The sequence below is a fragment of the Tiliqua scincoides genome, chromosome 1 (assembly GCF_035046505.1).
Source record: "Tiliqua scincoides isolate rTilSci1 chromosome 1, rTilSci1.hap2, whole genome shotgun sequence".
Lineage (NCBI taxonomy): Eukaryota > Metazoa > Chordata > Lepidosauria > Squamata > Scincidae > Tiliqua > Tiliqua scincoides.
The window spans coordinates 192,925,908-192,944,603 of NC_089821.1; the positions used below are offsets into that span (position 1 = coordinate 192,925,908).

The following is an 18,696-nucleotide window of genomic DNA, read 5'->3' on the forward strand; positions in this document are numbered from 1 at the left end:
TGTCAGACCAGATGTTCTTCTACAGCTGCAGAGTATAGTGTTGTCACCCACTATATCTGTATTTAGGATTCCACATGCTTTGGCCTGCACAGATTGTACAGAATGAGAGAACATTTACATGCCATAGTCTTCATCATACTTTGCCCTATGAAAATGCTTTTCATTTTGTACCAATTTCCTTTTTTAAAAAGTCGGCTTTGCGTGTGTCATTTTTTTGCATGGTACATAATTTCAAAAATTTGAAAAAATTTGATTTCAAAAATTTCTGGGGTGTGCATGGCAGGGTGATCTAAAATTGTATTTTTTCTTAGAAGCTATAGAGGGCAGCATATCTACAGATAGTTCTGATGGAGGGAACTGGCTGTGCTTTTTCAGCACTTCTGATCCACCCCCTTTCCAACCAAGTGTCTTGGGCACTTTGGTTTATGGTGATCTGTTAGTCCACAGGACCAAGAGAGACTAGCCGAGAACCAACCAAGGCAGCATACATGCAAAAGGTATTCACAGAATTGCAGTCCTGCAGCAATCACCACTCGGCAACTTGGCGTTGACCATGAGCGTTGACCATGACTGGCCCAACTGTGAAGTGATCTGATGCAGCTTGCATCAGTGTGGTTGGGGTGGGGGAGTGGATCCAAGGTGCCCTTCAGCCGGAGTCTTTCTCTGACCTGCTGGGAATGCAACCTGCACTGATCCATTCCCCACTTGCTCAAAATGAGCAAGAATCATATCTTCCGCTTCCTTTTGGTGCTCCATCCTTGCATAGTTTTGAACTTTGAAAGGAACGCATCCCTTTAAGCTTTAAACCCTGTGCAAGTGTGGAACATGTTGAGGTGGTAAGGAACTTGTTTTTAAGCGGGCACACGTCCCCCTTGGAGAACAGCTGTGCAGGATGCAGTGTTGGGCAGCAGACCCAGTCGGGCTGGTTCTGGGGCTGCTTTCCACAAATAAGTAAAGGCATCCCTCCCTATCCATGGAAGATATGTTCCAGCCCCCTGGGGATACGGAAACCAAGGATACAGGGGAATGCTATCTCTGAGCCTCCCCCCCCCACCTATTAGCTTCATTTCTATTCTTACTGGTAGCACCAAGAATGAAAGCAAGAATGTCTCTTGCTTTTACAGGACACTATAAGCATGAAGCGTATAGATGACAAGTAGGTAGGCAGCCTGCATGCTAGAGGGGAAATCGAACATTAACAGGAAGCACACCACTAAGAAACATACTGCTAAGTGAAGATAATTTTGGTCTTCCCTATTGTTGTTGTTATTATTAAGAATATTTACACACCACTTTTCAGCAAGACTAGTTCCTGTTATTGAATGACTAGTGAGTGGCTTGAATTTTCCAAAGATATTGGAAGTAGGATATAACATAGAATAACATATTACCCCTTGCTAATTGGGTTACCCCTTGCTAATTGGGTAAGAGGCACTTTTTCAAGTGGGTGCTCCTTTTTTTTAGCAGGGGGAGAGTAACTGGCCCACCTCACCCCAGCACTGTCTGTTCTAGTGGCTGTCTGCTGATATTCATTTGCATCTTTTTAGATTGTGAGCCCTTTTGGGACAGGGAGCCACTTAGTTATTTGATTTTTCTCTGTAAAACGCTTTGTGAACTTTTAGTTGAAAAGTGGTATATAAATACTGTTAATAATAATAATAATAATAATAGAACTGATTTTTGGAATGTTTCATGCATGTAGAGTCAAGTTCTTCATTATTTTCTGTTCTAATAGGATATTACTATCTGTTTTCCCCATGGAGATAAATACCTGTGGTTTGTAGGCCAAAGATCATGTCAGTATATAAAAGTGCAATCGCCTATAAACCGAGGTTGTATTGTTGTTGGCTTTAAATGAAATAGCACTCAGCTCTGTTGGCAATTGTCTTGTAGCATTATTGAATCTATTCTTGCAGTCAATTCATAATAATCCCTTATGAAAGAGAAAGCCCTATTTCTATGTCTGAGGCAGAAATTGGTGGGTAATTTAATGTCATTATTGTAAACGTATTCCCTAAAGCACAACAGAAAGCATGAGAAATGATAGTTTCAAATCCCCCTTTCTTTTCACTCATCTCCTTTTAGAAAGATTATTTGCCATCTTGGTGTTTCAAACAAAAGTAAAGCAGATCCCAGTTAGAGCCAGACAATCGTTCCAAATCGAGAAGGGCTGCAGGTCATTTTCATATAATTCATAGAAAGAGATTTACTATTATCAATTAAGAGTATTACAGAGTATCAATGAAAAGAATGCTGTGTGATTAACTGGAAAGCCTGATCTTCTCCTTGGGCATTTGTAAGCTTATACAACACTGGCATGTGCTGAGAAAAGGTTTTAAGTACAATCTCACCCAACAGGAAGGGAGGTTTTTCTAGCTGGGATCTCCCTTGGTCCTTTACCACTTAACAGCCACTAGTTCAAATATTGCCATTCAGTTTAAACCCAATTTACACCACCTCCTGTAATTTTAGGAAGCTAACTCAGAACTAGATCAACAGATATAACAACATTGTTGTCAAATGGAAGCTCAGACTCAAGAGAGGTATGTGCTTTCACGTGTATGTGAAATGTTTCATTACTGCTTACTGATCCAATGCAGTGCTGCACAAAATCTGAATTTTAAAAAAATACTGACACACAATCCAAAATTACTCAGCATCTGTAATGTAGGTGTTTTAATGGAAATGTATTGGCAACAATCCCAACACTTCTTGTGGCTGTGAAGAAAACCCAAGCTGACAGTTTATACTGGAACAGTACTTACATTTAATTACAAGTGAGCTGGATACATTTACAAGGAGAAAACTTACATTAAAACTGTTTTGTGTGAAGTCATCACCACCACCAACTTCAACTCTAAGAATCCACGTAACAGCATCATCAGCTGCAATCCACCTATTTATCAGAACATGCTAATTTAAAACATATGACTGAAACTAAAATGAGGAGCCTAGTAAACACTGAATAGAAGCAGAAAAGATACAAAGTTCATGGGAAGCTGAGAGTGGCAGTTCTTAAATGTAAGTACTACACCAAGTGCTTGGCTAGCTCCTGTTTATTGTTTTAAAATGCTGTTAAAGCCCTTGATTTCTAATTGAGATGGTGATGATCTATTCTATCCATTCAAGGTTTAGGCATCGTGCTATAAAGGCAAACATGTCAGATGCTTCCTCTATAACTTTGGCTGTTGGCTTTCCAGCACCATGGCCAGCCTTGGTGTCAACGTGAATAATCAGTGGGTTGGTTTGTTTGGGACTCCGACCCACAACATACTGCAATGTAGCAATGAACTTCAGAGAATGAAGAGGCACCACACGGTCATCGTGATCAGCAGTAAGAAGTAAGGTAGCAGGATACTGGACTCCATCTCCTTCTGGTATTTTGATATTATGAAGTGGAGAATACCTGCAAGAGAGACATGTATTTGTTTCACATTTGAAAAACAGATAAAATCCTATTTTGCATTAGCCACTTGGTAGGAGCAGCTGGGCAGATAAACGGATAAAGAAGAGTATCAGCACAATTCTATGCATGTCTATTCAGAAGTAAGCTTTACTGAATTTCAGTGAGAGTTACTTCCAGTTAAACATGTATAGGAGCCCCAGGGAATAAGAATAACCTGTGGTTCCTTGAGCTGGGGACAGATATGGACACACATACAACTAATTCATATGGGCTAATGCATATGGGGAAGTAGTTCCTAAGGTAACAGATAAGGGCTTCGGATGAGGAGAGGGATGGTTGGGTCCACAAATGGGAGAAGCAGGGGATCCCCTCCCACATGCGCAGTCAAGCACAGATGGAAGATGTGGAAATACTAAGTGTAGTCAACTCATATGCAGCAGCTGTGAAAAAGGAAAATCCTATGCAAAGATTATTAGGAAAGGGCTGAAAATAGAACCACCAATACTGTAGTGTCTTTATATACATCTGTGGTGCGGACACATTTAAGTACTGTGTACAGATTTGGTGGTCTCATTTCAAAGGATACTGTCCAGGTGGAAAAGGTAAAGAAAGGGCAACCAAAATTATCAGGGGATTAAAGCACCTTCCTTACAAGGAAAGGTTAAAGCATTTGAAGTTTTTAAAGTTAAGGGGGGAAAGGCAACTAAGGAAAAACATGACAAAGGCTTATAAAATTAGGCATGGGATAGAGAAAGTGGATGGAGATCTTTTCTTTCTCTTTCTTATATTAACACTTGAGGTCATCAACAAAATTTATTGGCAGTAGACAAAATAAAATGTTTTTCCACACAGTGCATAATTAATGTATGGAACTCACTGTCATGGGGTGATAACAGCTTAGGTGACTTTAGAAGAGGAACGAAGACAAAAATTCATAGATCTATCTGCTATCAACAGCTACTAAGCCATAGTGGCTATATGGAACTGCAATGATTAGGACAGGAATCTGTTGCTAGAAGGCAACAGCAGAAGAGTTTATTGGAATTATTGGAGATTATTGGAATTCCTGGCATATGGACCAGAGGCAATTGGATGGCAAATGGAGGAAATAGGATAATAGATTAGATGGACCTTTTGGTCTGATCCAGAGGGATCTTCCTGAAAGAATCTTTTCTTGTAATGGATAGTCATTGGCACAGATACCAACCTATCATTAGGTCATATTAACAAAACCGATTGCTTACAATGCAATACATAGTTCAGCAGATTGTATCTTCACATCTGTTTTTTTTAAAGGGGTTTTAACTAATAACGTACTTCATTATTACACTTATATTCCACCTTTCTCCCATCGTGGAACTCAAAGCAGTGTACATGGCTCTTCTAGGATCACCCATCCAGGCAATGAACAGACCTAATCTGCTTCAGCAAGGTGGTTATATCACACATCCTTGAGACCATGCCCAGGTACTCCCCCCCCCCCAATATTTTTCCCAGTATTTCAGATCTTTTTCAGTACATTGTGACTACGGTTATGGGACATATCATTGATTATTTAAAAAACCCAATTCATAACAGTTTTCAAAAATGCATTTTTAGTAAATCATCAACTTTAATAAGTTATCAAATGTCTTAAAATTACCAATCAGCAGTAACAAAGGCTACTTCTTTGGAACACATGCAACTTGTAATTATCTTTTTGAATATTTCAATTATTATTGTTGACTGCTAAATATTATAGATCTAGTGCCCTTTCCAAGGAAAAGTCAAAATAGTAAAAATTGCAGTAAATGTATAAGGTTAGTTTAGCCCTTACATTGTGAAAGACCAACTTAAGGCTCATACAGTCCAGTGGCAAATATGCATACTCAGAGAAAGAACGTTCTAATAATTAATGAAATCCACCTATTAGTGAATGCCCTTGGTGCTGTAGCCTTATATATAGCTTCATATATACAGTTCACTGAGTTCAATGAACCACATAAAGCAAATGCTCCCAGGAGTTAAGGCATTAACTTTAAAATAAGTCAGCTTTACAATACTCAGTTCTTGTGAGACTAGCAGAGAAGCAACAGCTCCCATAATGTATGAAATACAACTTGCTGTTATTCAGGAAGCAAGCAGACTATGCTGTTAATAAATGATAAATATAAATATAAAAAATAAATAAATATAATTATATATAAATATATAATAATAATAATAAATATAAACTCCCCACTTACTTGTACAGCCAACCAAACTGTTCTTTATAATCAGAGCAGCCAAAGTCTGTTGTCCAAGCATGACCAATGGTGTATTTGTGGAACTTTAACATGTCCATCACTCCTACTTGAGCAATAACACAGCCAAATAGATCTGGGCGCTGATTGGCACAGGCAGCTTAGGAATATGGAGAAACAAAGAAACAAACTCAGACTATATTAAGATGAATGTGTACAGCAGCTATTAGTGCAAGCTAATGTTTAAAACAGCAATCGTTTGTCATATGTACAAAATCTAAGTGTTGTGGCAAAGGAATATCTCAGAGTTTGTTGCTTTAGCATCAAATCAGAAGTTCTCTGAAAAAGTAAGATGCAATACAGGAGCACCTGTATCAATAATGCTATGCAAAAACAACAACAAATCTGCTTATGTTCAGTACAAGCCACTTGATAGCTACAGGCTGTGCCACTATCACACTGAATTACACCAACAGTCCATTGGTCTATCTAGCCTGGTACTTCTGACTGCTCAGTGACTCTCCAACACTACCAGGCAGGGCTTCTTTCCATCCCTGCCACCTTGTAGCCTCTTAACTACAGATGCCAGGCATTCAGCCCCAAACCTTCTGCATGCAAAGCACGTGTTCTGCAACTGAGCTGTGGTCCACTGCCTGTCAACACAGCTTTTTGGGAACAGAATGAACTGAACGAGGAACACCTGATTCCTGAAGAAGCTAATTAGTTTTCACTGGAGAGATGTCATTTTTAATAACTAGTGACATGAAGTACAAAATGAGATGCTTGGTGAAATATGGGCTATCAAGTCATCCATTTGAAGCCTACTGAAACAACTGGGTAATCCGTATTTTTAGGAAGATGGTTTAATGTGTGCTGGTGGTTCCTTTTATGAGGTAGGATGTTTAAATTCTGTTTATTTCTAAATTTACAATTTTGTATCTTGTAAAACAGTAATTTTAATTATGCTTTATACTTTTTTTTATTGTTTTGATATATCATTTGCTGTCTGGGGCACCCGTAAATGAGTTGGTAAGTCAGGGCATCACTTCATTAAACAAACAAACAAATGTAACATCTAAAGAAGCTGAATGCTCTGACCCAGAAGTGAAAGCACATTCACCCCAGTGGCCAGCTACTGGCAAAAATGCTCAGGGCTGCAAAAATGCAGGGCTGAGGGCTTTACACACTTCAATGGGAGTAAGTCCCATTGAGTTTTATGGGCCTTACTTTTGAGTAGACATGCATACGGCATAGCTGGAAGGACTGTCGCCCTGGCACACACCTTCCAGGTCCATCCCCTGACCTGTACTCCTCTGAATGTGCCTCTTCAGTCGTGTATGGAGGGTGTTCTGAGGCCCAGAGAGGCAGTGCATGGGAAAGGCCTAGAGAGGCCACTCGTGTGTGTGTGGTGGAAATAAATGAGCTTGGAAGTGCTCTTTGAAAGTACTATGTGTCGCTTTCTATTAACAATACTAGAAGGAAACTGTTTGGGAAGAAGCCAAAAGTTCTCTTGTCTTTTTTTCCCTCTTCAGTGAACACAATCTGAGGAAACATGGCACTGGGCCTCTCCATCTGAGACAGCACTGTGAATGCTGACTAGAAATACATGGACTGCTATTTTACAATTCCTTGAGATGTCAAAAGAGAGAAAAGAATTTTTTTGCTTCAGCTCTGGAAAAAGAACACAAGGAACAGATTTGAAATAAAAGGCACAATTAACAAGGTGTAAGAGAAGATGGCATGGGCTATGCAAGAGCATTACAGAAAATTGCAGCATATTTCCACTCTTGTTTTTCAATGAGCACAGTATTAATTTGCAAAGCATTCCAGGATATTATTAAGATTGCCACTGTGTATGCAAGGAGTGTAAGTGACAGTCTCTGACTGTTATGTAAGAAAGGCTGTGGTCCTAGTTGGACATGAAACTTCAAAAATGGAAAATTTAAGGGAAAAATGCACCAAGTAGGGAATGGAGGATTAGGAGGCAACATGGGGAACTAATAATAATAAAACAGTCAGTTTTAACTTGTTGTAAACTTGTGGAAACATTTGGCCCTTTCTTTTTATACATGGTGTCCTATACCTAGACCAATGTTTCTCAACCACTTAAGATGGCGTTTGGTGGGACCCGCAGGACCCCCAGACCCCCGCTGCCTGGCAGTGAGACTAGCAATGTAACACAACAAGCAATAGCAGGAAGCTTGGCTTGGCAGGCAGAGCTCCAGTGTGTTCTTTTCACACACTCAAAAGGTATTGAGAACAAAACAGCTAATATTGCTGTTGTACAAATATTAACAGCTATAATGCCGTTGTACAAATCGATGGAAAGGCCACACCTGGAGTATTGTGTTCAGTTTTGGTTGCCACATCGCAAAAAGGATATAGTGGAAATGGAAAAGGTGCAAAAGAAGGCAACTAAGATGATTGCTGGGCTGGGGCACATTCCTTATGAGGAAAGGCTATGGCGTTTGGGCCTCATCAGCCTAGAAAAGAGGTGCCTGAGGGGGGACATGATTGAGACATACAAAATTATGCATGGGAAGGATAAAGTGGATAGAGAAATGCTCTTTACACTCTCAAATAGCACCAGAACCAGGGGACATCCACTAAAATTGAGTGCTGGGAGAGTTAGGACAGACAAAAGAAAATATTTCTTTACTCAGCGTGTGGTTGGTCTGTGGAACTCCTTGCCACAGGATGTGGTGATGGCATCTGGCCTGGAAGCCTTTAAAAGGGGATTGGACAAGTTTCTGGAGGAAAAATCCATTACGGGTTACAAGCCATGATGTGTATGTGCAACCTCCTGATGTTAGAAATGGGTTATGTCAGATGCAAGGGAGGGTACCAGGATGCAGTTTTCTTGTTATCAGGTGTGCTCCCTGGGGCATTTGATGGGGCCGCTGTGAGATACAGGAAGCTGGACTAGATGGGCCTATGGCCTGATCCAGTGGGGCTGTTCTTATGTTCTTAAGTGAGCCATAGAAGTTATGAAATGAAATGCTCAGCCTGTTCTTACCAACTAAGAGGCCCCCATTTGAGCCTCCATTAATTGTCAGCTTCTTTGGAGAAGTATATCCCTCTTTGATAAGATACTCAGCAGCACACTGAAAGTCATCAAAACAGTTTTGCTTATTGCCCAAGATTCCGCCTAAATACAAAAATGAGGAAAATAAGTTAGTTAACCCTTTCAGAACACACACACACATACACCTACACACACTGTTGATTCAGAACAGTTGCTCCCACACTCAGACATAAGAGCTAGGGATGTATTTTCAGTTCCATGAGTATCTTAATAATTTATGCACCCAAGGAATACAAAAGACAATGAAGATCTCTTTCAGCAGAGGATTCAGAAGAAGGGGCTGCCAATAACTTCAATGCTTTCAGAAGCTCTGAATTATGCATACCTATGCAGAGCACGGGGGGGGGGGAGGGGGGAGGGAACAAAACAGGTAATGTTCCTAATAACCAATTCTAACTAAAAGCTTTGCACTGCAGACAAAACGGCCACGTGCAGTTCCAACTGAGGTTTGCCTTAATGGAAAAATGACAGTAAGAAGCTTGTTCATGGCACTGCTAAAGATGCTACAGCTTCCTCAATCTATCACAAAGGTAACCTTTTTATAAAAACAAACTCCAAAACTTGACACACAACTGCTAATCTGTTGGGTTTTGGTTGTTTACAAGTTCTGCTAATCCCACAGGTATGTCTCCTGCTTAGGATAACTCTGAAACTATGAAAATGAATTTTGTTCATGCTCAAAAGACTTGGTTTTGGCAATGAGAAGAGATTTTAGAGCAGAGGCCTGGTTGGTGGAACATTACAATAGGTAATGGGTTACAATAGGTAACTGGAGCATTTGGTGGGCCGCTGTGAGATACAGGAAGCAGGACTAGGTGGGCCTATGGCCTGATCCAGTGGGGCTGTTCTTATGTTCTTAGGTAGAAATTGAGCCGGTATCCTTATAAAGTTGGATACATTCCAGTTTTGTAGGCGTGATCTAAAAATATACACAAAGTTCTGGACTGTAACTAGACTTGACCATTTCATAGCTCCTGAAACCCTCTCTCCCATATGAACTGAAATCTTTTAAAGATAAATTCTTTTAATCTATTTCCCCATTTTCGGTGCCCAGGTGGCTACCATCTTTGGGGCATATCAGGTTCCATATCTGCTTAGCTTCAAAATGCTATACCTCTTTGAGACCAGTCTTGCGCTAAGTACAAAATAGATTTTAAATCTAGGATAACTTGGCTCCATCCACAAAAAGAAAGGCCTTCTTGATAGTGGTGTTATAGTATGCCCTGTCTTTGGAGGCTTGACTGACCCCTGCTCTCTTTCAGGAGAGCTGTAAAGATCTGGCTTTTTCAGTATTTGAAGAGGAATTATGCTTGGTGGTGTGATTAATCACATTATGGCTTTTTGGTTGTTGTGTTTGGTTTTGTATTATGCTGTCTAATTGGTTTGTTTTGAGTGCATTTAGAATTTTGTTTTTATTTTGTTTTAGCCTATTGCAAGTTTCCTTGGGTTGCCTTTACAGCTAAGAAAAGGACAGAATTGGCCCCAACTCAGGAAGGGCTGTAGCTCAATGGTAGAACATAAGCTTCTTATGTAGAAGGTTCCAGGCTCAATTCCTGGCATCTTCATAGAAGGCTGGCAAAGATGTGTCAGTCAGTGTAGACAATACTAAGCTAGATCAACTAAAGGTCTTAGTATGGTAGCTTTCAATTTTCTTCTGTTACATTGTCTTTTCACTTATGCAATATGAGGAGGTATTACCTTGCACAAACTGTCTTGCCTTTTTGCATCAGGCTTATATTAATGAAGAGAGGTTACAGATATGGACCAATCACCTACCTGCAGCAAAACAAGAGAGCTGTGATTCAGCAAATTTACTGCATAATTTTGGTTATTTTGTATTTTGTGAGCGTATCATAAACCAGAATTCTGTAAACAATTCTGTAAACAATACTGCTGCTATTTTATATCAATTTTCTTTTAGAGATGGCATGGTCTTTGTCTTGTATTGTTAATAAGCTTGGCTAAAAGTACAGACTGCTTTAATTTTTTTTTTTTACATTTGAATGTATCCTTTGTTTTTGCATGTTTATGCTCAAGTGGAATAAAACTATATAACTGAGGCTGCAGTCCTAACTTCACTTTCCTGGGAGTAAGTCCCATTGAACACAATAGGACTTACTTCTGAGTAGACCTGGTTACGATTGTGCCCTGAGTGTGGATACCATCTTTACAGCTGACATGCAAATGGTCTGTCATCACACAGTAATATGAACATTTAAAAGCATAATGCAGGCAAGGGAGGAGTGTATGCTGTCTATGCATGATACCTTCTAGTTTAATTGGTTCTGAAAGATGTGCACCACTAGAAAAGCAGAAGGAAGACACCTTGTGCTTCACTGAAAATATGAAGTACTCCAACAGAAGGACAACAACAGGATCCTCTGCCATGCAATTTATGGCCAGAGTACCAAGCAAACTTAACATCAAAAAAAGCTGCCTATGAAACTGACAAACTACAGACTTCCACCTAATGCCAATAGATGAACTGGTGCAGAAATTAACCCAGGAAATAGGAAAGGCAAAAGCCTCTCACAGAGGGGTAAATTTTATTAAAAATTCATTAAAGTCCTACAACTAATTTCCAGTTATAGAAGGAAAATTTGTCTTAAGCAATCAGCCTGCAGGCAAACTAGCATGTGTGTTTTTCTAGAAGCCATCAGATCTGTTCTCTTAATGACCGAAACACACTCCAGATCCCAGAAAATACAAAAAAATAAAACTGCAGGTAGCCATGTTGGTCCATTCGATAAAATGCAAAAACCATAATCTGATAATATGTTTTCTTAGGACCAGCCAAATTGATAATTTGAGTTGCAAGCTTTGAATTCTCCACTACTTTTATCCAGTTGAATATTAAGTAAAGCAATGAGAGGTAGACGAAAGGTGGGCATGATGTAATAACCCCAAGGTCTGAAGTTCATAAGGGTCATGTGTGCTGTTCGGTTTATCTTTCATTTAAAATAGCATCTCAAAAAGGACATAATGGAAATGGAAAAGGTGCAAAAGAGAGCAACTAAGATGATTGCTGGGATGGGGCGCCTTCCTTAGGAGTAAAGGCTACGGCGTTTGGGCCTCTTCAGCCTAGAAAAGAGACACCTGAGGGGGGACATGATTGAGACATACAAAATTATGCAGGGGATGGACAGAGTTGATAGGGAGATGCTGTTTACACTCTCACATAGCACCAGAACCAGGGGACATCCACTAAAATTGAGTGTTGGGAGAGTTAGAACAGACAAAAGAAAATATTTCTTTACTCAGCGTGTGGTTGGTCTGTGGAACTCTTTGCCACAGGATGTGGTGATGGCGACTGACCTGGACACCTTTAAAAGGGGATTGGACAAGTTTCTGGAGGAAAAATCCATTACGGAGTACAAGCCATGATGTGTATGCGCAACCTCCTGATTTTAGAAATGGGTTATGTCAGAATGCCAGATGCAAGGGAGGGCACCAGGATGCAGGTCTCTTGTTATCTGGTGTGCTCCCTGGGACATTTGGTGGGCTGCTGTGAGACACATGAAGCTGGACTAGATGGGCCTATGGCCTGATCCAGTGGGGCTGTTCTTATGTTCTTACTGTTTTCATAATGTAAGCAAGACTACTAGACAAAGAAACAATAACGGCTATTCCCCAATTTTTAGAAAATATAAAATTTAGCAGTGAAAATTAAACAATCAGAACAAATGGTGACAGAGTATTCTGGCACATGCAAAGCAGAACTATGGTGAAGCCTGTTTATTCATGGATTTTATATCTGAGGATCTGGCTCAACACAGGTTCCCCGGACCCGCATTGAACCAGACTTCGTTCCATCTGAACTCTCTGAAGGGGATAGGAGCTCTGCTCTGGTCGCCTCTGGAGGGCTTTCTGAAGCCCACAGAGGCCTATGCACCTGTGCATGGCCTCTTCAGAATGGTTGAAAAGGCAAAAAAACCCCACACTATTTCTGGAGGAAAACAGGAAGTAGCTTTTTGGGGGCCTTTTTGGTCATTCTGAAGTGGGCAGACATGGGTGGCCTCTGCAGGCTTCAGAAAGCCCCCGTCCCCTTGGAGGGTTTAATGTACCAAAATCCGCAGATTTGCTTATCCAAGGTTTTCAGTATCCAGGGTCCAAAAACGGATCTCTTGTGGAAACTGAGGCCCCACCTGTACTACAAATTTTGAAGAAGTTAGTTTTGCAAAGGAGATGCCCTTATTTTGGGCAATTAAGGTAATATTCAAATAAGTTTCCACTGGTGGTGCTGAAAATTCTCAGACCTATTTCAGTAGTTTAGTATGAGTACCCAACTATAATAAGCCACACTCGAGCTGCAGAAAAAAATTCTGACGGCCACTGAATTAATTTTTTTTTTTGAAGGGGAGGTGGGGGAAGGTTTTTGCGCCAATAAATCCTTACCTTTGTGCCAGGTCTCTCCATATTCACCACCTCCCCTGATGTTAGCCACAGCTAGAATACCACCTAGATGCCTGATGAAAATAAGTCTTGATACACTGTAACAATACAGAAAAATAACTGGTAGGTAAATATTTCCAGTTTTGTTCCCTGGTGACTAAAATGGAATGATAGCAGGAATATGGGTCCATTCACATGAAAACATAAGTGCTCAGACTTTCATACTGTTCTAAGCTTAAGTACAAAGGACTTTCCCATGGACATTCCTGCTGAGAAGCATATGAAATATTGCAATGGCTAATAGGCTCTTACAAATAGACCCTGTAATGGTTCACTCTCAGAGGGAAAAACAAAACCTTAAAAGGAAATGTTGATACCACTTTTGGGATATTTTCTTTGTGATAATTCCTCTGTAGGTTGTTCTGTCAACTCTGTTGCTATTGGCATTTTCTGCCCTAGCTTTCCTTCACCATTTTGTTATTAATGTGTTTCTTTGCAAAAGATGCAATCCTAAACACACTTCCTAAGAAGCAAGGCTCACTGAATGCAGGTTTTTTTTCAGAATAAATGTGCATAGGATTGCATTGTATGTGCCTTTCCAGTATCTGCCTAGCTTATGTTACACATCGACTATTAAGAATTATCTTGGCAGGAAAGGGAATTGTTCAGTGGAGGAAGAGGGTCTGGTACTGTAGCTAATTTCTATTTTAATTATTTACACTTCCAAACATGTGTTTTCTCTTCCCCTCATCTCTGCTGTTTATATCATTAACAAATGCTAATAAAATATTGGGGGGGGGGGGAAGAGATGTGGATTTTGACAGCACTGAAAATGCCTGCTAAGAATTCTCTTACTTGCTGCTTATAATTATGTGCTTAAAACATCTCTAATTTCTTCATCCTGACTCTCCAAAATTCTGTTATCACAGATGAAAGTTAACACAACAAAGACAAAAGGTCTACAACGAATCACAAGGATTTCAGACTGATGAGGTTTGAAAGCTGCTATTAAATTTAGGCTCATACAGTTAGAACTAGTGAACGCAAAAGTAAAATGATGGAAAGAAGGCCTGTTAAATGATTTTGGGATGAAGTGGGATAGTCAGAAAGCAACAAAAAAAATATATAAGAAGAAAATGGGGAAACGATGCCATTTTTTCCCTAACTCTTGCTGACTACTTGCATTCTTGGGCAGAGACTGGCAACAGTTATTTCAAGCCACAGTGCAGCACCTGCTATGCTTTTCCTAACACTCCCAGTTCCCCACTTTTCTACCTGCTGACCACTCTGTTCCTCCTCCGACAACTGCCCCAATTCCTGCCGCTCCAATTCACCTGCTTCCCTATATCCTGGAATCTCTTTTCACTTAAGGTTGCCAGCTTTTGAAATTAACCATTTTGATGCCTCGGTGGGTCTGAGAGCAGAGCCCATGGATCTATGTATGAAGCTAAGGGAAAAGTCTATAGAGATTTGGATGGGTCTGGAGGAGAAACCCAACACAAAATCTATTCACCTAAAGCATACAGTCAAAGGAAAAAAACACTGGAGTGAGAAAACATTACTTTTCTGAAAAATCAGAAAGGACAACAACTAATAATGGCTGGACTGATTTCTTTCTGGTTGGTTGACAACTCTATTTCCACTCAGATGCTTAGCCCTTGGTCTCCTAGTCTCACGTTCTACCAACCTCTCCCTTTGTCCCAGGCTCAGTTGTTTTCTTGCCAAACACAAGTCGTCTTTCTCACAGAAGCTGCACTCACTGTCAGAATTCGACATTCAGAATACTCCAACCCTGTAAGCACCAAGGCTGAACCACTCCATTAACTGTTGGTTTGTGGGCATTAGCCACAGAGCAGTCCATTTCTTTCACTACAAACCTACCAGGGACAGTTGATGGCATATTGATGTATGCAGACATTACTGATACACATTCTGCATAATATTATACGTATGGCAATATTGGCAAAAAGAAAATACTTTCTGATCTTCTAGCTGTTCTGAGTGATGGAGTTTTCAAAGGTTTGAAGTCAAGATATTATGTAAGTGTTTCAAAGTCCACTTTATCATCATGAAGAACAGACATTTGGTTTTCTGCTTCTGTACCAGTGACTCATTTGAGTGCAGTTGTCAGATTGAATATACAAGCACATGGTTGAGTGAATGACTGCTGGCTAGAGAAGAGACATAACAACAAAAATGGGACCAGGTAGAGAGGAAGCCCTAGGGTTGCGCAAGTTTCCTCTTGGTCACAGGTTCCTGGAACCTTGCGAAGACCATGTTTACATTTTAACTGTCCATAACCTGAGCAAACACTTCATTAGCTGCATTGGGGGCCACTGAGCAATCTCCTTGAGGACTCCTTCTTGCCCTTCTATTTGTATTGCCAAGTCAACTAGAGGCAAAAAAATGTTTTGCAACACAAGCAAAATATGTCTATATTCAGTGTCAAGCATGGCCAGAGTATGTGCATAGAATGATGCAAATGAAGTAAATCTGGGATATTTATTCTGCTCTAGAATTGATACTCTCTGCAAAAGCCAAGGTGGCAAAGAACTAGGGATTATGGGGAATTGAAAGTAAAAGTGAAGAGCATGGTCAACAGGCAGATGGTAACCATGAACAGATCTGAACGGTGTTTTCAATTCATGTCAGCAGCAGGGAGACTCTCCTTTCTAACTTTTAATAGCTGGTGAACACTACAAAACACAAGTTCCGGTAGAATTTGATATTGTCGTAACTAAGCAGGAAATAGCTTTTTTTTTTTTTTTTGCTGCTTATAGCAGTTTGGAGGCATGGGGAGGACTGCAGAGGGGGTTGCAGGTTCCCCAGACCCTCCATAGAGCCATAGCAACTCCCAGGTGTGTAAGGAAAAAAAAAACCTTCTGTCCTGGGTGGCAGCACAATCATGGCGATCATGTCACTACCCCCTCCCCCGTAAGCACTTATTTATTTTATTTTATTTGTAATCCGCCTTTCTCCCAGGAGGGCACCCAAGGCAGCTAACAACATTTAAAAGTCATAAAATACATTAAAACAACAGCAATAAAATAGATAAAAAACAACCAGCAGCAATAAAACCAGCAGTAAAAACAGTTAAAAGCAGCCATCAGACATCAAAAGCTTGCTGGAATAAAAACGTCTTCAGGCCTTGCTGGAAGGTTAACAATGAAGGAGCTGTTCTCAACTCTAAGGGGAGGGAATTCCACAATACAGGCGCCACCAGCGAGAAGGCCCTATTTCGTTACAGGTTCCCAAACTCTCCCTGAGAATTTGGGAACAGCTAATATAGTCCATTTATGGAGAGAGTTAGGTAGCTTCCTCACCATGTTTCAGATCACAAAGACTATCAGTGTAAGAAAGATGAGATGAAGCCCTTAGATGTGATTGGACATTATCATCTTCAGCTAGTCCATGAACTCTTCTACAGGAGTAAAATGAACTGGCATCTATCACTAAGGGAACTTGCAAGGTTTTGACTAAGAAAGCCTTCAAAGACATAAAGGACATGGCAAGAGGAAAAAGTGGACAAAACTAGCTACTTAATTAGGAAATTGTGTCACCTCTTCAGGTGGTTGTTAATCCAGTTTCTGTCTGATCTGCCTTGTTTGAGATGAACAAATAGTATGCTACCTCTAATTATAAGCTTATCAGCATAGCATTCTCATTTTGGCAAATTTTCCAATATCATAACGTCTCCGAGAATACGCTTACCTGTAGCTTGGTGTGATAGAAATATTGAAACCACCATAACCATAAAGGAATGCAGGAAGAGAGCCATCTAATTTGATTCCTTTCTTGTGGACAATAAACATTGGAATTTTAGTACCATCCTTGCTGGGGTAAAAAACCTTGAACAGAGAACAAAATCTGACATATTAGTATGGAAAGTATTTTTTGCCCCTCTCTATATTTTTCCCCAGTAAGAAACTCAGGTATAATAAATACATAAATTAACAAAGAGTTCACATCCAGTTTTGACACAGAAATATATTACACAACCATAGGAAATGAAGGTTACACAGGCCTACAAAATTGAGGGTCAGAAAAGTTTTTCCCAAACTTTATGGTGGTTTGATATGAATTTGGGGTGCTGGTTCCAAAAATGGCATCTGTTCTGCCCTTTCACATCTAGTTTTGGAAATATAGTATAACCTCATTAGTGACTGGTTCAAGCAGCTTCCTCGTGAGGAAGCCACGGTGTAGGTTTCCTCATGAAGAAGCTGCTTGAACCATTCACTAAAGAGGCTATGCCGTGTCTCCAAAACTAGATGTGATAGGGCAAAATGGATGCCATTTTTGGAATCAGCACCCCAAATATAGCCAGGAATTGGCGTAACGTTTAAGGAAGCAAATTGTGTGTTGGCCTGTGTTATCAGGAAAATTAAACATCAGTATAGAAATGCATATATTAGGCAAATGTGTCCTTCCAAGAGCGATGGGCTAAGGCATCTTAGGAAAAGATGGGTTGCAGTTATTTCACATTATAAAGGGATACCAAAAAGCATAGCAGGTATCAGGTTGGCAATTGTCTGGATAATAGAGGCTGAAGTGTGCCATATGCAAGTGTTTCAATTTTCTTTAGTGAACATGGTTCAGGAACTTTGTAGAGCAGCACAATCTTATCCATTGTTGACAATGACCTCACTTTCCAAATGTGTAGTCTCTCCTAACTTCTGAGCTGTCATTCCTGAGTCAGCCAGGACTTTGTCCTGAAGGGGGTAAGACATGGTTCTTTTTAATCAAGAGCATACCAGTAAGAGGTAATTGATTGGAATGGAAAGCTCTAATTCTGCAGGGACATCTGTCTCACCTTATTCTAAGGCAGTGGTTCCCAAACGTTTTCAACCTGCAGCTCCCTTGACCTACTGGCTGTCAGCTGCAGCTCCCCACTGCTGTTATTTTTACTATTTTTAGGTGGGCAAAGTCCAGCCTTGGTAGTACAGGTCCAGCCTGTACACGGATTTTTTATACATGAATTTGACTCAACATGAATGGCCCCTGCAAATGAGAAGGAATGTGCTGATCCCTGGAGAAGGGGAAAAATGCATCCCTTTAAAATCAGCTTTAAAAACTGAACAGTCCTTTAAGGAGACATAGAGGGGGGGGCAGCAGGCTAACAATCCATCAATCCTTCTCTCTCCTGAGGACCCCTCCCTTCCCCCAGCATGTGAAAGAAAGGTGATCACTTTGCATTGGTGAAAGGAGGGGATGAGTGAAGTGCTGATGGATTGTCTTCTTAATGAGTCTTATCTTAGAGTCAAAAGGTCAGCAAGGCTGTTTTTCAATCACTGGAGCAAAGAAACTTTGTTTTTTAAATTGATTTTTTTTTAATCCAGGTGAGTGCTTGGAACCCACTTGAATTAGTCTCAACCTGTACTTTTCATTTTTCTTCCTGAAAGTAACTGACTGATAAGGTGCCAGGTTTTTCTGTGATGCCCTCACCCCTCTATTTGTTACGCATATAATATTTTCAAAACTTTATTTAGAATACTTATAATCTGATCTTTTTAACATAAAAAGGAGTTTTATGGGAGTACTTTTGGGAGTACTTCCCAACAGCTATCACAATATACACAAAAGAATAAACAATA

General features: G+C 40.2%; 1 protein-coding gene across 1 annotated transcript in view; it reads right to left on the reverse strand.

Annotated features, from left to right (window-relative positions):
- Nucleotides 1-2,649: 2,649 nt before the first annotated feature.
- The window catches only part of PREP (prolyl endopeptidase), a 73,515-nt gene continuing 57,468 nt past the window's right edge, over nucleotides 2,650-18,696 (reverse strand). Inside the window, exons 11-15 of the mRNA XM_066610227.1 lie at nucleotides 16,817-16,953; nucleotides 13,109-13,203; nucleotides 8,645-8,776; nucleotides 5,632-5,788; nucleotides 2,650-3,406 (exon numbers count right to left, since the gene is read on the reverse strand). Coding sequence (XP_066466324.1) covers nucleotides 3,112-3,406; nucleotides 5,632-5,788; nucleotides 8,645-8,776; nucleotides 13,109-13,203; nucleotides 16,817-16,953 — 816 coding nt within the window. The 3' untranslated portion in view covers nucleotides 2,650-3,111. The remainder of the gene's footprint in view (nucleotides 3,407-5,631; nucleotides 5,789-8,644; nucleotides 8,777-13,108; nucleotides 13,204-16,816; nucleotides 16,954-18,696) is intronic.